The sequence below is a fragment of the Vigna umbellata genome, chromosome 3, assembly GCF_029865625.1.
Source record: "Vigna umbellata cultivar VRB3 chromosome 3, Vumbellata_1.0, whole genome shotgun sequence".
Lineage (NCBI taxonomy): Eukaryota > Viridiplantae > Streptophyta > Magnoliopsida > Fabales > Fabaceae > Vigna > Vigna umbellata.
The window spans coordinates 42,915,998-42,936,859 of record NC_142167.1 but is presented as its reverse complement, the minus strand read 5'-3'; the positions used below and the strand labels follow the sequence as shown (position 1 = coordinate 42,936,859).

Genomic DNA, 20,862 nt, shown 5'->3' with positions numbered 1-20,862 from the left:
ATTTATAATATCATGCTATCTCATAAGACTTGAAATAATACATTATTTCATTGATTAATTTATTATGTATTGTTAAAAATAGTCATGCAAATACAATAAGTAAAAAATATATATATTATTATTTTTAATTTATTACGAATGCAAGTACAGTTAAACTTACAACTGTAAATTCTAATTTTAAAATGTAAAAAATTAAAAATTCTAAAAGAATTTAGAAAATATTGCCAAATTTTGCGACATCAAAGTTGTTAATATACATTAAAAAGAGTATTTAAGAAATAGAATTTCTTGAAATTTTTATTTAAAATTAACTTCTAATTATTAGCTGAAATTTTTTCAAAATAATTTACTTCGTCAGAAAAAGAATTCAGAAGTTAGAACCATTTCTAAAGAGAATTATCTGACTGTTAAAAAAAGTTAAAGTTGATTTTTATATTGAAAAATATACTTTCCTCCGTTTTCATCACTCTAGTTGAAAATATTTCATTTTTTTAGCCATTTTCCAACTCAAGTAATTTTTGTCACCTAGGAGAATGAGATGTATGTTTAATATATATATTTTCTGTTTGTAAACAGGTTTTTTAATTCACATATTTATGTAGGTGATGTAAAAGTCCAGGCTCCGGTAACGATTCATGACTCACCAAAAATAAAAGTGGAGTGCATGATGATGGACAGCTTCAATGTTACCTCTTTTCTATCTTTACCATTGCAGCTAGACAACCCTAGCAAAATTTGTATTCAAAACAACTAAAATAACAGATCAGAAAACCGTGATATGTATACAAACTTCTAAATTGTCTAGATCAGATGCAGTCAGAAGCTACAGTTTTAAAAGGTTGTTTACATTGAGACACCAATTAAGCATTCTTTTGTGCAGGTTTCTTCGAATTGTTTTTTCGACGAACCTTCACCAAAGCTTTTTGTAAATCCTACAATCAGTAAAAAGAAAAATGATCATTCGAATTATTCATCCTATAGTATTTATCTCAAGAATACATATTCATCATCATAATAAAAATAATAAAGACATATGTCTATGTAATTGCTCAAGCCCAGTTGAACCAAGCCATATACACTAACATAAGCCTAATCAGATAACTCGCGCGAGCCCCCAAAACCCATCGAATGCCTGCTCTAAGACCTCCACCAAGAATAACTTAAAGTACCATTTTGAACTACTCTTGACACAAACTGGTACAGGAATTGGCCTCAATCACAACGCCTAATCCATAGGAAGATTTGGTGTGGCAATACCATCATAATATAAATCCAAGTAGTGAATGAATGTTAAGGTGGCAGGCACAGAAGTAAGAAATGGTGAATTCCACTTAATGGTTTTCAAATTGAGTTTTATTTGGTGCGCTGTTATCTACACTATTAACCAATAAAAAATTTGGTAGGTATGACAGTGTAAATATAAGCTATAAATCAAAAAATGATTAAATAGTAAACCTTTAACAAACCCAAACTATATCTAACTATCTTACAACTTAAAACGAATATAAGCTAGCCTCGTACTTACCCCATCAGGTTCATTTTGAATTGTCCCTCGGGTCCAAAGACCCTCCAAATTGTAGTAAGCTCTGGCCTTTTCATCAAGTGCATGAACTATCACTTTACCTAAACATAAAAAAAAATGAACCAAAAAGGGAAAGCAAGGCATGTTAGAACTATAAATCCAATAATTGAAAGTTTTCATAACATAAAAAGCAATGTTCACCGATCTAGCAAATCATACATCACCAAAAATAATAGACTGATAGAAGGAAAGTGACAGAGAAAGGACCTATTTCCTAAAGACTAACAAAGTAATTTTTTCCCCAAAGCCTTGTCAAGCCACCGCATGCGCTGAGCAATGAAAAGTTAACATGAAAGAATCACTAAATTGCAACACCTCCCGAAATAGATAAAAAGAATTAAACCACAATGTTAGATTAGTTGTAACAGACAAAATTCAGTTAATTCTTCAATAGAAGAGTCATGCATGTTGAGGGGCAGGCTCACCCACACTTTGGCCAATGGGCTGCAGGTTATACTGCCCCATGCAGATTGACGGGCTTAAATGTCCAGCCTACCCACACCTTTTTACAGCACCCGTCTTACCTTGTCATCCCTAATCACCCAAGAATGGTAATTCGCTGGCTCCATTCACCAGTGAAGAAACTGGAATAAGTGCAAGAAAGAAAATCAGAGGTTGTAGAGTGTAGAAACTGATACCATGCTGAGACTAAACTCATTATCTTGTTTGATTTAATGAATATCACGCAGAGCAACATACGCTAAGACAATAATGTTGTGGAACCAACAAGTTAATTTAACAACTTTCTAGTACTAACGAACTAGTAATTTGTCACACAGGTAGATCAATTATCTAGGATAGAGTATAAGTCTCCACTTAAACTGCATCAGTAGCTCTCTGATGTGAGTTTCAACCAGTATCTGCATATTGGTTTACTAATTTATAACATCACACAACATCTATCGTGTGGATGGAATAGACCTCTCTGAAAAAGAAGACCCCATTAAAGATAGTAAACTAGTTCTTCGTAAATATTAATTATTGGAAAGGCCTGTGAATACCTAACATTCCTAAAAGAACAGAACATTTAGCAAATGCAGTCAAGATGCTAATTCATGACATTGTATCTGTTATCAGCCATTATCGCTACTGCAATTTTCTTTACTTGGAGTTCTGTTTGGACAAATTTCTTCAAAATGACTTTAGGTGAGAAAAATTAAAAAAGAGAAGGTAAGTTAAATTAGCTCATTGCACAAAGTAAAAGATAAAAAAAAACAAAAACAAAAAGTTATATAAGAACAATTCTACGAATTTGGGTATGTATAAATTAATTTTAACCGAAAAAAACTATCTATTGAAGAAGATTGTCCAAACGACCCCTAATGGATTTTCTAAACTCAACAAAATGAACACAAAAATGATTACAAAAGCACGAGATACCAGAGTCAATGACTATCCACTTTCCTCCCTCTTCCCCTTCTACACTCGGTAGCATCATTCGTTCAGCTCCTCTCTGTTTCTGTTTGGCCTGGTTAATTACACAAATATACATAAGTCGGAAGAAAAACAAAAATGAAAACCACTTTTGAGTTTCAATCGAAAATCAATAATGCAAATATAGCGATAAAAAGGACGAAGGAAGGAGGGTGTGGTGCCTTGTAAATTAGGGCTTGGGCTATGTTCTTGACGTGCCAGGTGGACCTGCCAGTGGCGAGAACCATGAAATCGGCCCAATCGCAGTGCTTGGGAACCGGTATCACCTTAACGTCGTCAGCTTTGATATCCATCAGAACCTTCTCGATCTCCGGCAGATCCAGAAGGCAATTACGGCCGTCAACGGGGGACAAAGAACAGAACCCTACCTTCTTCTTCCATGGTTGATGAAGAAGAAGGGCCTCTGAATATCGCAAACACGTTCTAGTTCGAAGAAGCCCCCACATTCCAGTTCCACGCTCAAATCAAACTAGAGCAGTACGAGTGAGTTTGTGAATAACCCTTGGTAACGCGACGACGCCGTTTTCATTTCTAGTTTTTGTTTTCGCTGCCATTAATCTATCCGTATTTGCAATTTTTCTCTGTTGTATTTTGGGTTGAATTTGATTAAAAGCATTAATTAAATCGTTAATACCGTTTTGTTCATATTATCAAATTGTGTATTGTAATCTTCTAATTTTTTTATGATTCTTTTAATTAAATCGGTAGTAATTTGTTTAGTGGATAATAATGTGATTCAATTATTCAAAATAGTGTGAGCGTTCGGTTTTGGTGTTCTAAGGTAACGAGCGTTCGCGTTCGTCCTTAGGTAAAGCTAGTATTATATTAGACGTTCGTCCAAACTGTATACAGTGAATTAGTAATTTTAGGCGTTCGTCCTTAATTAAGTATTCAATCTCGAGCGTTCGGACTTGGTAGATTAATGATTGTGAGCGTTCGTTCTCTATTTGCTATTTTAGGTTTCAATCTTGAGTGTTCGTTCTTAAATTGATATTTTGAGGTTTCAATTCTGAGCGTTCGGTATTAATCTGAGGTTTGGATCTTAAACGGTCGGTTTTGATGTATTAGTGATTGTAGCGTTCGGTTATAATTAGGTAGTTTCTAATGGTGATCAAGAGCGTTCGTCTGCCTGTATTATTATTTTAAGCGTTCGTTGTTAAATTGATATTCTAAAGTTTGATCTTGAACGTTCGGTCTTAAAGTGTTAGAAATTGTAACGTTCGGTATAAATTAGTACTCTCAGGATTTAATTTAGTACCGAACGGTCAGATTAGATGTAGTACCGTTCGGTAAAATTTTGATTTAATACTGTTTGGTTAAGTCGTGATCATTCGGCCAAGGTTCTAGACGTTCGGCCAGTACTCTAGGTGTTCGGTAAAGTGACCTAGGTATTCGACGTAGAAAATAAACGTTCGTTCTAATAGTTTCCGTCATAGGCAGCGTGCGGTCTCGAAGAGGTTTTATCTTTGAGCGTTCGTCCAGCCAGTATCCATTTTACTGAGGTGTTCAGTTATAGCGTTCGGCCGAATAGTGTTTAATCCAGTGTTGTTCGGTTTTAGTGTTCGGCCTAATAGTGTTTAATCCAGTGAGGCGTTCGGTTATAGCGTTCGGCCCGAGAGTGTTTAAATCCATTATGGTGTTCGTTCTAAGAATGTTCGTCAATATGGCGTTCGGTGAAATAGCGTTCGGCATGATATTGTATGATCTGATAACGTCCGTCCAAATAATGTTCGGCCTGGTGTTTGGAAAATAGCGTTCGTTCAGTAGCGTTCGTCTAACAGTGTTCGGTAAATAGTGCTCGTCCAAATAGTATTCTACAAATAATGTTGGAGTCTAAGTTTATTTTCTCTTGAATTGAATTATGTGTACAAATGTAAGGTCTTGAAAACTCAACCAGCCTCCACCTGTCAAATCCCATTTTTATTACCCAAAAACTCTGTTCAGAATTTGTGTGAAGAAATGCACCCAACCCCACAGACCATCATTAAATGCACCGCGCCACACGTGCAGTGCCATTAAAATGCACTCACACCCACTCTGCATGCAACTGCCAAGTGTCACTTTGGAACATTTGAAATCGTTAGTGGAATCCAAGTGGCAGCAGGAGAATGGACGTCCGTCCTGCATGGGAAGGGGAAAATGATTTTTCTGAAAAACTCTTCCCACTCTTCTGCATGCTTCGTCTTCTTCCCCAAACTCTGACCTTCCAATTCTCTACCTTCTCTCTAGGACCTCCATCTTCTCTCTACCATAACTCACTTTCTTCTTCTCCGATCAAATTTCAGAAACCGTAGAACCATCCCTGGTGTCGTAAGCTTCGTTTTGAACCGATCGCCTCAACGTTCTGACACCGGTAAGTTTCTCTTCTTCGTCGAACGTTTTCTGTCTCATGCAAAATCAAACTCTGTTTGCATGAAGGGTTAAGTTCTTAGTATTTCTTGGTTTTTATGGTTAGATCTGTTTGGAAGAATTAAGTGATCCCTTGAGGGTAGAAAACTGTTAGCGGACAAACCAAATACTTTGAGTTAGGACGTTCACTACTGATCCAGGTAAGGGAAGCTTATTAAGTTTAATTCATGTGTATGTGTTGTGCTGTATGACGTGTGTGAATTTATGAAGTATGAAATCTGTATTATTGATCTTTGGTATATGATCTGGATGATGAGATGATATATGGAAATTTTGAAATGTGCTATGATATGAGTATTTAAATGTATGAAAGTTTATACTGAAAAATGAATTACTGTAAGTGAGAATTTGAATATAAAATGCTATGATAATGAACGATCGTTATCGAACGGTCTTTGACTGTTCGGTATTCTAGTAATTCCCTTGATAAACAGAACTCTTCCATTTGGAAAGAATACTGATTTAGGACGAACGCCCTCTTATAGTGATCTTACGTTTGAGCGTTCGGCCAAACGTAGGTACTCTGAGTGTTGTGTGAGAAATTGAGAAGCTTGAAAAATACAAATTTCTATACTTAGTCAATTCCTAAATAATTCACTTTCTTATGGTTATCTTATAATTTCTATTCTATTAATATTTCGTATCAGCTATGGGTCTCGACCCAAAACGTTCGTTATGAATGTCGCTCGGTCTTATACCGAACGCTCGTCCTTACACTTGATGATCAAACGTATGTATATAGCGTTCGTCCAAATGTTTAATAAATATCTATTACCGCGTTCGGTCACTGACTGACGGTTAGTCTCTTTCATTAATTCTACTAGGTATCGGCATCTAAAAGCCTTGAGGTGTATTTATTCTTTTGCAGTTGATCTATAGTTAGTATACTTAAATTATTCCAAGTATAAAGTGAATCGTTCTAGAATCAGTTCATTTAACTGATTTAAGTAGTCATAACGTCCGTCCTTGGAAAGACGTTCGTTTCCTTCCGTTCAGATTCGAGAAACTTCTTTGGCTCATGATAACGTTCGTCCTCATTATGAAGGGGGCTGAACGTTCGTCTTTTTATGGAATTAAAATGAAGTATGAAAATGATATTATGTTGGAAAATTATTAATGATGAACAGTATATGATGTGAAACTATGGTTGTGGAAAGTGGACGAGCGTTCCGTGGAGGAACGACTCATGTATTAAGTATTGAGAAGTGTGTGGTATGACTGTGGTAAAGCTGCTGATGGCAGTTCATCCTGATGTTCCATGAGTGCTCATCCTCAAGTAGAGGGGAGTAGGTCATGTGTGGGAACGGCAGGAGGTCCTAGTCCTTCTGAGTACTTTGGACTGATAGGGCTAACCTCGGGTGGCAGCTGATGGACGTTTCCAGTTACTACATCACCCGGGTGCACGAACGCCTGTAGATACACAGATTCATACAGTCCGGACGGTCTGTCTTATGAGAGTTTTTGGATGATTTTACGTGTTGAGATATTTCTATAAATACGATATGTTGAATTGTATGAATGACTTATGAATTAAATTTATATAAGCTTACCCTGTGTTATTCCCTTGTGTTGTCGTTCGTACTTGTACGTCCGTCTTGTCTGTGCAATGATCATCCGTGTGGATGTGAGCAGACGGAGAGGCGTTGCTTGAAGAAACGCTGGAGGAAGAAAATTTGGAAGACGCCAATCTGGTCGAAGTAGAGGTTAAAGCCGAGCCCTAGAGTGCTCGTTAAGTTTAGTCTTTAGTAATTCTGTTTTGTAACTTTTGAACGTTCGGTTAATGTTTGTAAAACCGTTCGTATCTGAACCTGGAATTACTGTTGCGTTGTAATTAACTCTGTACTTAAGCCGTTCGACTTTATTAGATTTTTGTTAGTGTAAAGACTGCACTGTTTTACTGTTAAATGTAATTAAATTCTGATTATGGTTATTACTGTATTTTGGGATGTTACAACAAATGTTTGGAATATATGCTGCGATGTGATGTATGTGAAAATATGTGAATGTATGAAATATGATAAATTACTGTGATGATATGATTGTAAATGTAAATGATGTATGTGAGTATGAAGTGGACATCTCAGGGAGAGATGACTATAAGTGGTTATGTGGTGTTGTGGTTGTTCTGTATAACTGTAGTGAACTTAGGATCGGTCTGTCTATCCCTACACTCAAAGCATTGTTCATGCTCACATAGAGAAGAACAGTGTCAGTGGTGAGAGTAGAGGGAGGTCCTCGTCTATAGCCTTTAATGGCAGATATAGGCAGGTTGGGGATTTACCTTGCTAGTGTTGGAGAGTGCCAGCAGAACTTTGCAAGTGCAAAGACAGAACTATGCAAGTGCAAAGACGACTGTTAGTTCGACAGTTATACAAATCCGGATGAGTCGTGTGTTGGAAATTTACCTTGCATAGTGTTGGGGAGTGCCAGCTGAACTATGCAAGCGTAAAGATGTGTGAGTTGTGATTTAATGAGCATGCTTTAATTGTTCCTTTATATGTATCTATGTATGATGACATGAATTAACTGTATTATATGTATAACATGTTTTTATATCTAGCTCACCCTTGCATTGTTTGTATTGTGTGCTGTTTGGGTATGTTTCTTTGGCGATGATCATCCACTTGGATGGGAGCAGACGTTGTCGAGGAGATTCCTTTGGAGCAAAAACTGGAGGTTACTGATGTTGCGGAGTAGTCTTCTTAGGAATTTTTCCTATTCGAACACTTGTAGTGTTCATTCCTTTAAACTGTTTAGGTTTAAATTTTCGTTTCTTTTATTTTTGGATGACTGTAATTTCACATTTAATTACACGTCATACTCCGACTGTTCTCTTTATTTAGATGTTGACGTCTATATTATATAATATTGGTTATTATATAATCAGATGTTACAATGTTCTGATTAAAATAATACTTATTTCAAACATATAACAACATTGTAATTAATAATAATAAAATGATTCATTATTATAAATAATAATTATAACATTAAATTATCGAAATTAATTATGATATATAAATATTATATAAGTTTAAATTTGTAAGACCTGGGAGATTTAAACCAGCCTCCACCTGTTAAATCACATTTAATGCACTGATAACCTTCTCTGATTTCATTAAAACCCACTGAATTTAACTCTGCAACTTCCGCCAAGTGTCACCAGGAAAGAATTGAAGTCAGAAATGGGGTTGCAAGTGTCGACAGGAGAGACGCACGTTCGTGTGGACGTGGGGAAAACAAAATGAATTTTCTGAAAAACCCTTCCACTCTCCTGCACACACCTTCTTCCTCCCAAAACTCAGATTTCATTTTCTCCAACTTCTCTCTAAAAAGCCTCCATCTTCTCTCTTCTGTAACTTACTGTTCTCTACTCCGATCCCATTTCAGAGACCGTAGAAGAGATCCCGGCGTCCTAAGCTTTCCATCAAACCGAACAAGCTCACGTCCGTACCAGATTTTGAAGAAGATTGGACCAGTGGCGTATGAACTTGCCTTGCCTCCTCAACTATCAAATCTTCATCCAGTCTTCCACGTTTCCCAACTCCGGAAGTACATAGCCAACCCCTCTCATATATTGGAGTTGGAAGACGTTCCACTACGCCACGACCGAACGCTGGAGTTGCAACCAGTGCGTGTGGAAGACAGCCGCACCAAGCTATACAAAGGAAAGGACGTTCGTCTAGTCAAAATGGTGTGGGACGCGAAGACTGGTGATTCAACGTGGGAAGTCGAAGATGCTATGAGGGACTTGTATCCTCATTTATTTCCGGGTTAGTACTAATTTTCGAGGTCGAAAATTTTTTTTTTAGTTAGGGAGAATGTAAGACCCTAGATATTTAACTCTGCAAAACACCTGTCCAATCAGATTTAATGTGATTAAACCACTCTGCCAAGCATTGAAAAACGCACCCATGCCATTACTCAGAACATTAAAAATCCACTCACACTCTCTGCCACCCATCTGCCATGTGTCATGCTGGAACCTTCTAAAAATCAGTAGTGGAAGACAGGTGTCCGCGTGTGAATGAACGTCCGTTTGACTTGGGAAAGAGAATTTAATTTTCTGAAAACACTCCTTCCCATTCTCTGCATGCATTCACCTTCTTCCTCAAAACTGATTTCTCCATTTTCTCCACCTTCTCTCTAGAACCAGTTCACCTTCTCTCTACTGTAATTCATTCCCTTCTCCTCCGATTTCATTTCAGAACCGTAGGAACGTTCTCGGAGACACGGACGTTATTCTGGACCAAACAAAATTAGAATCTGAGCTGGTAAGTACTCTTCTCTAGTAGTTCGTCTATTAGGGTTTCATGCGAAAACAAGTTCTGGGTTCATGCATGAATTATATCTGAGTCATCTCTGATTTTGGTGTTTAGATCAAGTGAAAGTGTTTAGTAAAACTGAGGGTAGAACGCTGTTAGAGGACGCACCATACCTTGCTTTAGGAAGTTCGCATACTGATCCGGGTAAGGGAAGCTTATATATTTAATTTATACTTGTATGATTTTATGAAGGCAGGATCTGGGTTGTCTGTATGAAATATATGTATATGTGCTGTTCTGGATCTGCATGAACGAACCCTGTTGTGCTGTATGAATATGTTTTCTGTTGGTTGAAATGCATGTTGAATTGGACTCGTATGAAAGATGTATGACTATAGTATAGTTGGATTTATTAATGTGAAGAAAGCTGTATAGTATGTAAATTAATGTGGATATGAAATTATAAAGTATGTATCGTATGAGAAATGTTAAAGTTAAGAAAGTTGGAAAAAAATCTGGATATGATAAACTCTTCCTATGATAAAATACGCTCGTCACCGTATGGTCTTATACCGTTCGGTTTTTCCTGGAAATAACTTAGACTGGAATTCTTTCATTTGGAAAGAACTCCGCTCGAGAACGAGAGTCCCCATTTGAATGTCTGAGTGTTCGTTCCAGCTCAGCTATATATAAATACCATAAACTTTAAAATACGTAACGTTCGGTCTTATACCGAACGTTCGTTCAAATTAGCGCTCGGTCTTATACCGAAGCGTTCGTTCAAATTAGCGCTCGGTCTTATACCGAAGCGTTCGTTCAAATTAGCGCTCGGTCTTATACCGAAGCGTTCGTCCTAAATAGCGCTCGGTCTTATACCAAGCGTTCGTCATGATTGGTGCTCGGTCATCTACCTAGCGTTCGCTTTAATGTAGCGTTCGGTCTTAAACCGAACGCTCGTCCTTATTTTTGATTCCTTAACGAACGTAAATCGCGTTCGTCCAAAATACTTAGTAAATGAATGTTGGCGCGTTCGGTCATTAACTGGCAGCCTCCCCTTTTAAACAAAAAGTTCCTAATGTAGTTAAGTATTTATCTTGATGTATCTTCGTACAAGTTGAGTCAACCTGACCTCTTGGTACTTAAAATATTCTGAAAAAGGGTCTTATTATTCTGGAGTCTTTTTGATTATTACTGGGTCCCGCTAAATCTGGTTTTAACGTTCGTCCTCTTCCTTCCGAGAGTTGAACGTTCGTTTTATTAAGAGAGTGGAACATAGAATGAAAATGTGATAAATATGAAATGTTAAGATGTTCAAACACTATATTAAATGGTTATACGAGTATGGGATTTGAACGAGCGTTCCAAGGAGGAACGTCTCAGATATGTTAAATATTAAATTTGGTAAAGTATGACTGTGGATAAGTTAAGACTCGCTGTCCATCCTGATATTCAGTGATTACTCTTCTCACGTAGAGAGGGTAAGTCATGCGTGTGAATGGCAGGAGGTCCTTAGTCCATAAGTTAACATGGGTGACGTAAGAACGGACTAACCTCGAGTGGCAGCTGATTAGGTGTATCCCGGTTATTACATCACTCGAGTGCAAGGACGCTTGTAACTACACAGATCATACAGTCCGGACGGTCGTCATAAATATATATATATATATATATATATATATATATATATAATGTTACATGATTGTTATATGTGAAAACTATGTGCTTGTGTGGAATGATATGTTTATTGTATGTGATGATGTATAACTTAAATTATATAAGCTTACCCTTTCGTTTTCCTTTGTTGTCCATCGTATCTGTACGTTCGTCCTGTCTTGCAATGATCATCCGTGTGGATGTGAGCAGAAGGCGAGGCCACTCTAGAGGACGTCATCGAGGAAGAAAACTTAGTTGAAGTAGAAGTGAAAGCGGAGCAGTAGGACGTCGTTCTTTCATTTTGATTAGAGCGCTCGTAGATGTTTAGATTGTAAATGTTAGCTTATGAGGACGTTCGGTTATTTCTTTTGTAAAACCGTTCGTTCTGATTTAATTCCTGTTGTTATGATACACTCGTTATTTTGTATCAAGGCCGTTCGGCTTTTGAAACGTGTTTTTCTGTTAATTGTAAAGACTGTTCACTTTACTGTTAATTGTAATTAATTCTGACTTATGGTAATTACTGTATTTTGGGACGTTACACATACCTCCACAACTAATTATTTTAATGCTTAAAAAAATCTCGTATTGAAACTAATATAAATAAATTAAATTAATAAAAAAATTCAACCCAACAATAAAGCTAGAAAGTGATTATACTACGTTAATTGTTTGAGTTTGGATGGTGATTGGAACATGCTTACATCCACTTCCCGATCATGTTGTAAAACATCGAGTTAAGTTGCCTATACTAATTTTACTGTAACTTGGGTTAATTCTTTTATTGTTAATATATATAAAAAAAAACCATGGATTACAGGAAAAATCTATTGACCTAACATATTATAAGAGAAATTATCTTGATTTAATTAATGTTTTGAGTTGAAGGATTGAACTAATTGAATTTAGTTATAACCAAAACTCACATAACTCTACGAATTCAACTCCTCCTTCAACATTCTCTTTTATTCATCGCTTCTGATTATTCCTTTTTAAAAGTTAAACAGTGATGTGTTGAATATAGTCTTAGAATTCCGAAGGAGGTGTTATTTGAAAAGTTGCAAACGGTTTTCAGACTGATACAGTATCCGCAGTGCTCATTCAAACGCGCAGATGACAAGGAATCAGATACAATATTAAGTCACTTCTATTACCTCTATTTACAGCTTATGTTATGATAAAAATATATATAAGATAAACATATATACATATATTCATTATTAAGACAAGAGTAGGTGAAAAGACTAATTTTTTTTTAAATATTTAAAGTATAATTTAAAAGTAATAATATGATATTAAACATAAAATACAGATAAATATATTTTTCAAGGAGTTCAAACAGAGTTCTATAATTATTCTAAACCTAATATCTATCTCTTCCATGTGAGTTCTCTTAAAGCATGCTAGAAAAGATTGAAAAGATATAATGAAAACTCTGTTAAAAATGTCTTTCAATCAAAGTTCAAATTATGATGTCTTAGTGATTAAACAGGTGGGAAACGGAACTTGGTTATTAATTGATAATTGATAAGTTAAAATATCTATTAAAAATTAACTTTAATAATTTGTTATAGCTTAAAAATTGAAAAAGAAAATCATTGAAAAAAGAAAAGTAAAACATAAAAGGAAGATAAGGAGATAATAGAAATCACGCTCCAAACAAAACAATATAGATGGTAAACATGAAATTGCAAATCATCTTCTTTCAACCATGTTGAACCGTGTACTGTAACTATGTATAAATTATATTAAGAAGTGAAATTAAAAAATTTAATGGTGTGGTTTTAGAGAAAATCATTTGGATGCAAAATTAATTTGAAATATGCAGTAAATTTGATTGTTGTATTTTAGTTATTATTTGCAATTTTTTTCTGCAGTAAATCAATACTGTTAGTATTTTAAATTAAGAAATTAATTATGCGGAAATAATTGTTCAAATATTTACGTCATCATGCCTATTTTTTAATCTTATATTTAAAAGACTTTGTAAATATTATACTGAGATGTTTGTATAACATTCTATGTTTAAACTCGGGTATCTTACATATATATAATACTAGTAGTATTTTAAATGATGGATGTTTTCGATAAATTATTAATCTTTTTTAATAGTTTTACTATTATTCGGCTATTGTTTTAAAATTTACAACAAAAAAAATTGTGTTTGCAAAGAAATGTTTCTATTGATCCGATTGTTCGAATTATCAAACAATATATCAAAAACTAGTCAGCAATGTCATGGTAATTTATAGTAGGACTTTGGGAAACGAATTTCAAGAGTGAAATGTTTGATCGAATGGTAGATAACTCAGTGCACATACATTCAGCCAAATATCATTCCACATCCAGGTTTTGGATGTGTGAAATCTTTTCCCAGTCTTCCCCTACTTCTTTCTGACAACGATGTTTGAGTAAAGGGCAGTTACCCGAAATTGAAAATTGTGAAATTGATTCGGGAAGGCCCTCCTCCGGTAAGCTTTCGAGATTGGGGCAATCACGAAGACTCAGTTTTTCGAGAGATGAGAGTTGACGAAGACCCTCGTAGTCCAATTTTTTTAGATTTTCAAAACAATAGATGCATAGAGAAGTAAGAGAGAGGGGAAGCAAACCTTCATCAGGAAAACATTCTGCATCCACGAGTCCAATCCACAAGCTTTTCAGGGTATTGGCTCGCAAAGCTCCTTTCAATGAGCCAATAAGTGTGGAGCAGCAATTCTGGAGTTTCACGAAATTTAGATTTGATGGCAAACCTCCGTGAGGGAACGACTCAAGTTTTTGACAATCATATATGCTTAGCCTCATGAGAGATGGAAGCAATGTATGCATGCTTTCAGGCAATGATTCAAATTTTGGGCACTTTTCGATTGTCAGATACTTGAGATGATTATGACGGTCATCCTGTGAGATCATCTGCAGATTAAGAAACCCTCTGAGATTAAGCGCACTTAATGTTGGGAAGAAATGTAGAGGAAAGGTCCACGGAGAGACAGATTCATCACTGTTTGTCTTCGAGTGTGAATTAATGTCTAAGACTTCAAGAGAAGTGAAGTGCCAAACAATTTTCACCATTGATGCTTCCAAGTAGTCCCCGTCTATTTTTAGACGTTTCATTGTAGGCCATCGCACTTTTAGAGCAGTAACAGTTAAAGCTTGATCACAATGAGAAATCTTTAGATCATTTAAAGGAACAAGTTGCTCTGGCAGATCTCCTTTCAGCTTGGGACAATTACTTATTGAAAGACGTTTCAGACTTGGAAAAGCACCTCTCACAGCTTTACACTCCCATTTTTCCAATTGTTTCATATCAGAGATCTCTAAATTTTCAAGGGAATTAAAGGAAGAAGAGTTGTTCCCATAAAAATCAGCATCAATACTCACTATCCCATCAAGTCCTCCAATCTTCAAGTCCTTTAGATCTTTCCAAAGTCCAAGTGGAGGTAAACGTTGGCAAGACTTACATTCCTTAAAGGCTAAGGACACCATCTCCCATGATGAATCTTCTAGTAACCAATCTGGAAATTGTGTGCCTCCATAGCTAAAGATTGATAACTCCTTTAAGTTTTTGGAAGGTTGCAATTTGTCAATTACATCCTCTTCTTTTTTTGAATCAATAGGGTTATCTTTCCTCCTTGAATTCCATTTCAACTCTAGCTTCACAAGGTGTGTATTATTCTTCAAATTTGCTTCTGATGCATCCCGGGGTTTCTCAATTTTCTCCAACTCGTCAATTGATAGGCTTTCATGAAGGTTGTTTAGCTCTCCTAACCGTTGAATACCCAACTCGCTACTACAGCCAACGTTAAAGGAACTCATCTTTAGTTTAAGATTCTTCAAATTTTTCAAATCTGGCACCTTTATCACTTTAGTCTCTATAAATTCAAGGCGACACAAAGTGGTGAGTGAATTCAAATTTGAGGGCAACTCCACCAAATCGCCACAATAATTCAATTTCAGTATTTGCAAGCGGGAAAGTGAACATATGCTTTCAGATAACTTTTTTATGGCAGTACGAGAGAGGTCTAACGAACGAAGATACTTAAGATTGCCGACACAGTCAGGTACCTCTTTAAGGTCAGAACAATGAGAGAGGGATAAGATACGCAATAAGCTAAACATGGCGAACAATTCAGGTATCGATATTTTGCAATTCCAATAACAGGGAAGTTGATCCATGCTCCTACCTGTTGGCATAAATGTACGTAACCTTTGTCTTTTGTATAAAGTTCCAAACCCTTCAAAATGTCGGTCGTAACCAAGTTCAAATGAAAAATGACGAGTTACTTCTTGTATTTTTTTTGTTTGATCAATATTGCCCCTGAAATATATGCCTCCAGCAACATATTTTGCCAAATCATTTAGAAGGTCATGCATGACAAATACTTCTTTCTTTTCAGTTAATGGTTGAAAGAGGGACCTTGATTTTAAATCATTGAAGTATTGTTGGCAAGCTTCTTCCGGACTCTTACTATGTTGATGACAGTGTAGGAAATTTTCAGTCATCCACAACTGAATCAAATCCTCTTTTCTAAACTCATAATCCTTAGGGAATAGTGCACAATAAGCAAAGCAGACCTTCAAATGAGATGGAAGGTGGATATAGCTCAATGCTAAAGCGGGAACAATATCACAACGCTCTTGGGAAAATTCCCATATTTCGCTTTGTAACACAGTTTCCCATTCTGGAACAGATGATTTGTTGTATAATAAACTTCCCATTGTTTTCAAGGCAAGAGGTAATCCTTTACATTTCTTAACAATCTTGACATCAATCTCATTGTACTTCGGATTTGGTTTAGTATCATCATTTCCGAATGCATGTTTAGCAAACAATCTCCAGCTATGTTCGTACTGTAGTTGCTCTAGGGAGTGTTCCTCTGACTGCATGATACTAGCAACTTCCTTATTACGTGTAGTGACAAGAATCCTACTCCCTTGGGCTCCGAAAACAAGGGGCTTTTGCACCTCTTCCCATTTAGATTGATTTTCATTCCAAACGTCATCCAAAACAATAAGAAATTTTTTCCCCGTAAATTTTTCTTTCAATCTTTTGTGAACCATCTGTGTATCTCTGCTATCATCAGGTGATCCAGTAACATCCTCAAGAATTGCTCTTGATACCTTGAAAACATCAAATTCATCTGAAACACAGACCCAAACTTTGACTTCAAATTTATCCTTATTCATGCTTGGGTCATTGAATAAATGTTGGGCAAGAGTGGTCTTACCCACCCCAGGCATTCCCACAATAGAAAGTATAGACAGGTTGTTGTGAGTGTTAGATGTGAGCCACTCAAACACAAATTTTTTATCATCATCTCTGCCATATATAACACTTTCATTTGGCAAATATGTTGATCGTAATTTACTGACCCATCCTGAGACCCCAACATCATCAGCCTTTTTCAAACCTAGAACATGGCTTTGTGTTGCAAGATCTTCTAGGTCTTCAATGAGTTTTTCCATCCTTGATTCAAATTTATTTTCAAAGAAACTGATAAAAGAAGAAGTGAGGGGATTGCAAACCTCTTTAGCATCATGATCTATTTCCTCCAGGAGATCCTCTGCATCATACACGGCATCTTTGGCTGCGAGAAGCCAATCTCTCACTCGCGGATTTGTGAACTGTTTCTGTTCTGCATCATCAGCCACAACATCAATGGCCAGGAGCTTCCCCTTCAAGTTGCTTATCTGTTTCTTTTTACTTTTATTATCTCCACGAAATATGCCCTCAAAACGAGAAAATAAAATGTCAAAAGTCTTCTCAAAGAATTTGGACAGAGCAGCATCGGTAATCAATTGAACAGCCATGGTAGAAAATGGGGTGGATGAATGGGAATGAGTGAGTGCTGAGATAATCTAGATGAACAACTATTTAATGGAAGATGGATACAGAAAAACGGAATATGCAGATGAACGGAAATGAGTAAATTGAAAGAGAATCACAATCCATTGAATAATGCAGTGCAGAAGGTCATTTTGTTCGAAGACCATAATAATCAACCAATAAATTTAAAGTCTTCCCGTCAACACAAATTTACACAGCTGTTTTCCATCAATGAATATTTATTTCCATCATATTTATTAGAGTATGGTAGGATGAGAAAAGTTTACCTTCATTTAACACACGTAATAAAAGATAAAATAGGGTGAATTTTTTGTAGTTATAAGAAAAAAAAAAAAGTAAGAAAGGAAAGTGTTAAATAAATGTAAAAAATTTATGTTTGTGAAAGTATCATTTATCTATTCGTTTATTTATTTTTTAAAATAGGTACTATGTAAAAACATACTTTGAAAATTCAATCACTACTACAAAAATGAGTTTTGACATCCATTATTTTTTATATTTGAAGTTAGTCTAAACTCTAACATCTTAGCTAGAGACGTCAATTTAACTTCGGAATGGAAAACCAAGTAATTGTGGTTGGTTATGATATAGACCTGTTGGGTCTATTGAGGAGGAGATTCACCAGAGAGACACAAACACCAATGACATATAAGCTCAATCATATAAAGGATTAACATCACTCTGTATCCAAAACCTTAACGCAATAGGTTAATGGATCTTTCATCTTTATATAATGTACAACTTTCTCATTTCTATCTAATGTGAGACTTAGTTTCACACTTTATTCCCAAGAAGACCAACGTTAATTGATGTCTTTTAGTGTACTAATAAACGTCAATTAATAAACATCAATTGTAGCATTTTTTTAAAATAATTTATTTGTTTTTACAATTTTTCCTAACCTAGAAAACAAAAAACATCTAGCACAATATTTTATATTGAATGTTTCCAGCATAGTTTCAAGATTAAAAGTATGAACTAATAAAAACTAAGACTAAAACTAAATTTATCAAAACAAAAAGTATTAAAACTAAACTAATAAATGATATGATCCTGTCTAGGAAAGAATACAATCTTCTCTAAATATGAATTCTCAAGGAGTACATGACGAGAGGGTCGCGCCTCTCGCAAAAGTTGATTGCACGAAAATAATGCAGTATAGACTAAGAAGTGACTCCTAGATCGTCTCTCAAGGATCAATGTTTATGGTTCAGTCTCAGATTAAACACGAAGTGGGGGGTTTTGAAAGTTTTGGATGCGGAAAATAAAATTAAAACTGGAAATTTAATAAAGCAAAATTAAAAATGTTGAAATAAAGTTTAAAGACTGTAAAAACAGAACGATAAAAAACGGTAAAAACGAAAACGGTAAATTCAGAAAACTGTAAATTGCAAAAACAAATAAACTTCTTATAGAAATTAAAATGTGCAATGAAACTTAAAGGAAATTGATGTGAGCAGAAACTTGCAGTGACAATAATTTGATCAAAGCTTTAAACGTTCAGACGAAATTGCAAACGCAAGGTAATTGCTGATGAAAGTAGAGTTTTGACAACTGAAAAACACACTGGAAATTAAATGTGCAGATTGAAATTGTAAAACAAATTGGAAAACATACTGGGGAACAAATCCAAAACCTCCCCAAAGGGGAGGTGGAAAAATGAAAGCAGAACGTAAACTCTCTCCTAATTCCTACTCCTAAAACTCTAATGAATCTTCACTGACTGCCTGCTGCTCTTTTATAACCAATTCTCTGACCAACTCCCGTGGGATCCTCTCTCTCATTCAGCATAGTTGTTTTGTCTTGTTCTCAATTGACAGCCTGAATTCCTTCCCACTTTCACGTTTGTTTTTGTCTCCCTCGTAGGTTGGAGACTTTCTTCAACTCTTAAAGGTGCCAAAGAAATAGGTGGGCCCTCCATTGTTTGTCTTCTTCTTCAAATTGTTCCCGTAGACACACTTCTTCCTCATGGAAATGGTTTTGCAGCCGTGGGTTCCCTTCCTAGCTTCTCCATACGTTCCTCTTCTTTCACACGTTCAACTCCATCTCCTTCATTCTTCCAAGCGTGAACCAATGGAGAAAAGTGAAGACATCTTCTCGGTGGTGGCTACTGCTCAAGGGCCGAGACTTCTTCTCCTCCAAGTGTTGCTCCTTGTGTGCTTTTCTTCCAGCCAATGAATCTCCCACTGGATGTGAAGGAGTGTTGGACGTTACTGCAAGGTGCTGGACACAAGCCGTGATACCTCTGCTACATGCTTCTCCTCTTCCACTTCTCCAAACTGAACCAGCTGTTGCGTGAGGAGTAATGGAGTGCTTGATGGTGGTCTGCGTGCATGGAGCTGCTGGACTTCAAAGAGCTGGAGCGTGAAGTGCTGGAGTTGCTTTGAGTGGAAAAACACCCAGAGTAATCAATATTCTGCATGAAGCCAAAGTGAATGCCATCTCTTTCTATGTGGGCCGTGTGATGTGTCTTAAAGGAAGAAAATTCCTATTTCATGTAAATTGCCGAGTGATGTTTTCTTTTTGGTCATGAGCTTTCAAAACGTGGTCCCCTCCATTATGTGCTTCTTCTCCATATGTTTATATGCTTTTCCAATTGTGCAAACCCGTGAACTTACTTGCAATATCTGGTCCCTCCATTCACGGCCTTACTTCATTCTTAAACCAAAGAGAAATTCTCCAATGGTCCTAGGTGGCGCGGCTCCCACATTCTATTCAAAGCATATAATGCTTGTCTTCAACAAATTCAGCTCTTGCACTTTGGGGTTTTTGGACGTGAATTTTCACCATGGTGGTCCCCCTCCATCTCCATTGTATGCTTTGGTATTTGCTTACCAAAATGAGTTTTCCTATGGGTCAATAACCGTGAGCTCCACTCTTGGATGATGACTTCCTTTTCTTCCTTCAATTAATTGCTAACGTGCTAAAGCCATGAGGGGGCTCTCCAAGCACTCTTTTACGTGACAATTAAGAAGATGTGGCAGCCCATTTATCTTACAAGAGAGCTGTAAAACCGTGAGCTGCACTACATGTGGTTCCCTCTATTCTAAAATTCACACTTTATGTGCATTGTGTAATTCTTGCTGCACCGTGAATGGCCGTGTGGTTTATATCACATTTATCTTGAAGTCCCAAAACATTTCCAAAATTTTCCCTGCACTCAATAATGTAAATAATTAATCTCAGATAATTAAAATTAATCAAAATAAGAATTTCTGATCGAATTAAGCATAATTAGCAAAAATAGAAAAATATTGGACATTTAAGCACAATTCCTGATTAATTCTAGTACAATAAACTAAGTGTAGTTGAGAAAATATTGACTCATCAGTACAACAAAAATAAACCAAAGAATAATGCGGAACAAGACAAAGATGGGGATACGACAATCTAGCAGATTGATAAGTCAAGTGAAGATTCGCCACAAAGATATTAATCTTTTATAAGAATCAGAGTTTTAATCCAAGAACCAAAGAATCCTCTCTAAAAAATGCAAATGCATATATTATGATTCAAAAGTGTCTACATATGTATTTTGTATCCCTGTATACAAGCACAAAATTTTAAGACACCTAAGAAACTCCAAAAGAAAGCCCAAAATACATTAAGCCCAAAAATAATTCAAAAATTAAAAAAAATAAATAGAAACCAATTATTTTCCATTAAAAGAAAAT

The 20,862-nt window shown here is 36.0% G+C and overlaps 2 protein-coding genes across 2 annotated transcripts; both read right to left on the bottom strand.

The window, feature by feature from the left end:
- Nucleotides 1-673: 673 nt before the first annotated feature.
- Nucleotides 674-3,519, bottom strand: LOC148202548 (protein Iojap-related, mitochondrial-like). The gene is made up of 4 exons (XM_088110387.1): nucleotides 3,178-3,519; nucleotides 2,963-3,050; nucleotides 1,526-1,623; nucleotides 674-932 (listed from the first exon to the last, which is right to left on the bottom strand). The coding sequence occupies exons 1-4, from the start codon at nucleotides 3,460-3,462 to the stop codon at nucleotides 861-863; spliced, it is 543 nt and encodes a 180-aa protein (XP_087966513.1). The 5' UTR covers nucleotides 3,463-3,519; the 3' UTR covers nucleotides 674-860.
- Nucleotides 3,520-13,501: 9,982 nt separating this feature from the next.
- On the bottom strand, nucleotides 13,502-17,372 carry LOC124829386 (putative disease resistance RPP13-like protein 1). Its single transcript, XM_047302884.2, has one exon. The coding sequence runs from the start codon at nucleotides 17,149-17,151 to the stop codon at nucleotides 13,678-13,680; it is 3,474 nt and encodes a 1,157-aa protein (XP_047158840.2). The 5' UTR covers nucleotides 17,152-17,372; the 3' UTR covers nucleotides 13,502-13,677.
- Nucleotides 17,373-20,862: the final 3,490 nt, after the last annotated feature.

What these genes read in the sequence shown, in the direction of transcription:
- LOC148202548 (XM_088110387.1), bottom strand. Translation starts at nt 3,462, where the DNA reads ATGTGGGGGCTTCTTCGAACTAGAACGTGTTTGCGATATTCAGAGGCC. An exon ending in CCCAAGCCCTAATTTACAAG is followed by an intron (nt 3,051 to 3,177) that starts GCACCACACCCT and finishes GTAATTAACCAG; the next exon opens with GCCAAACAGAAACAGAGAGG. An exon ending in GTGGATAGTCATTGACTCTG is followed by an intron (nt 1,624 to 2,962) that starts GTATCTCGTGCT and finishes TTTTATGTTTAG; the next exon opens with GTAAAGTGATAGTTCATGCA.
- LOC124829386 (XM_047302884.2), bottom strand. Translation starts at nt 17,151, where the DNA reads ATGGCTGTTCAATTGATTACCGATGCTGCTCTGTCCAAATTCTTTGAG.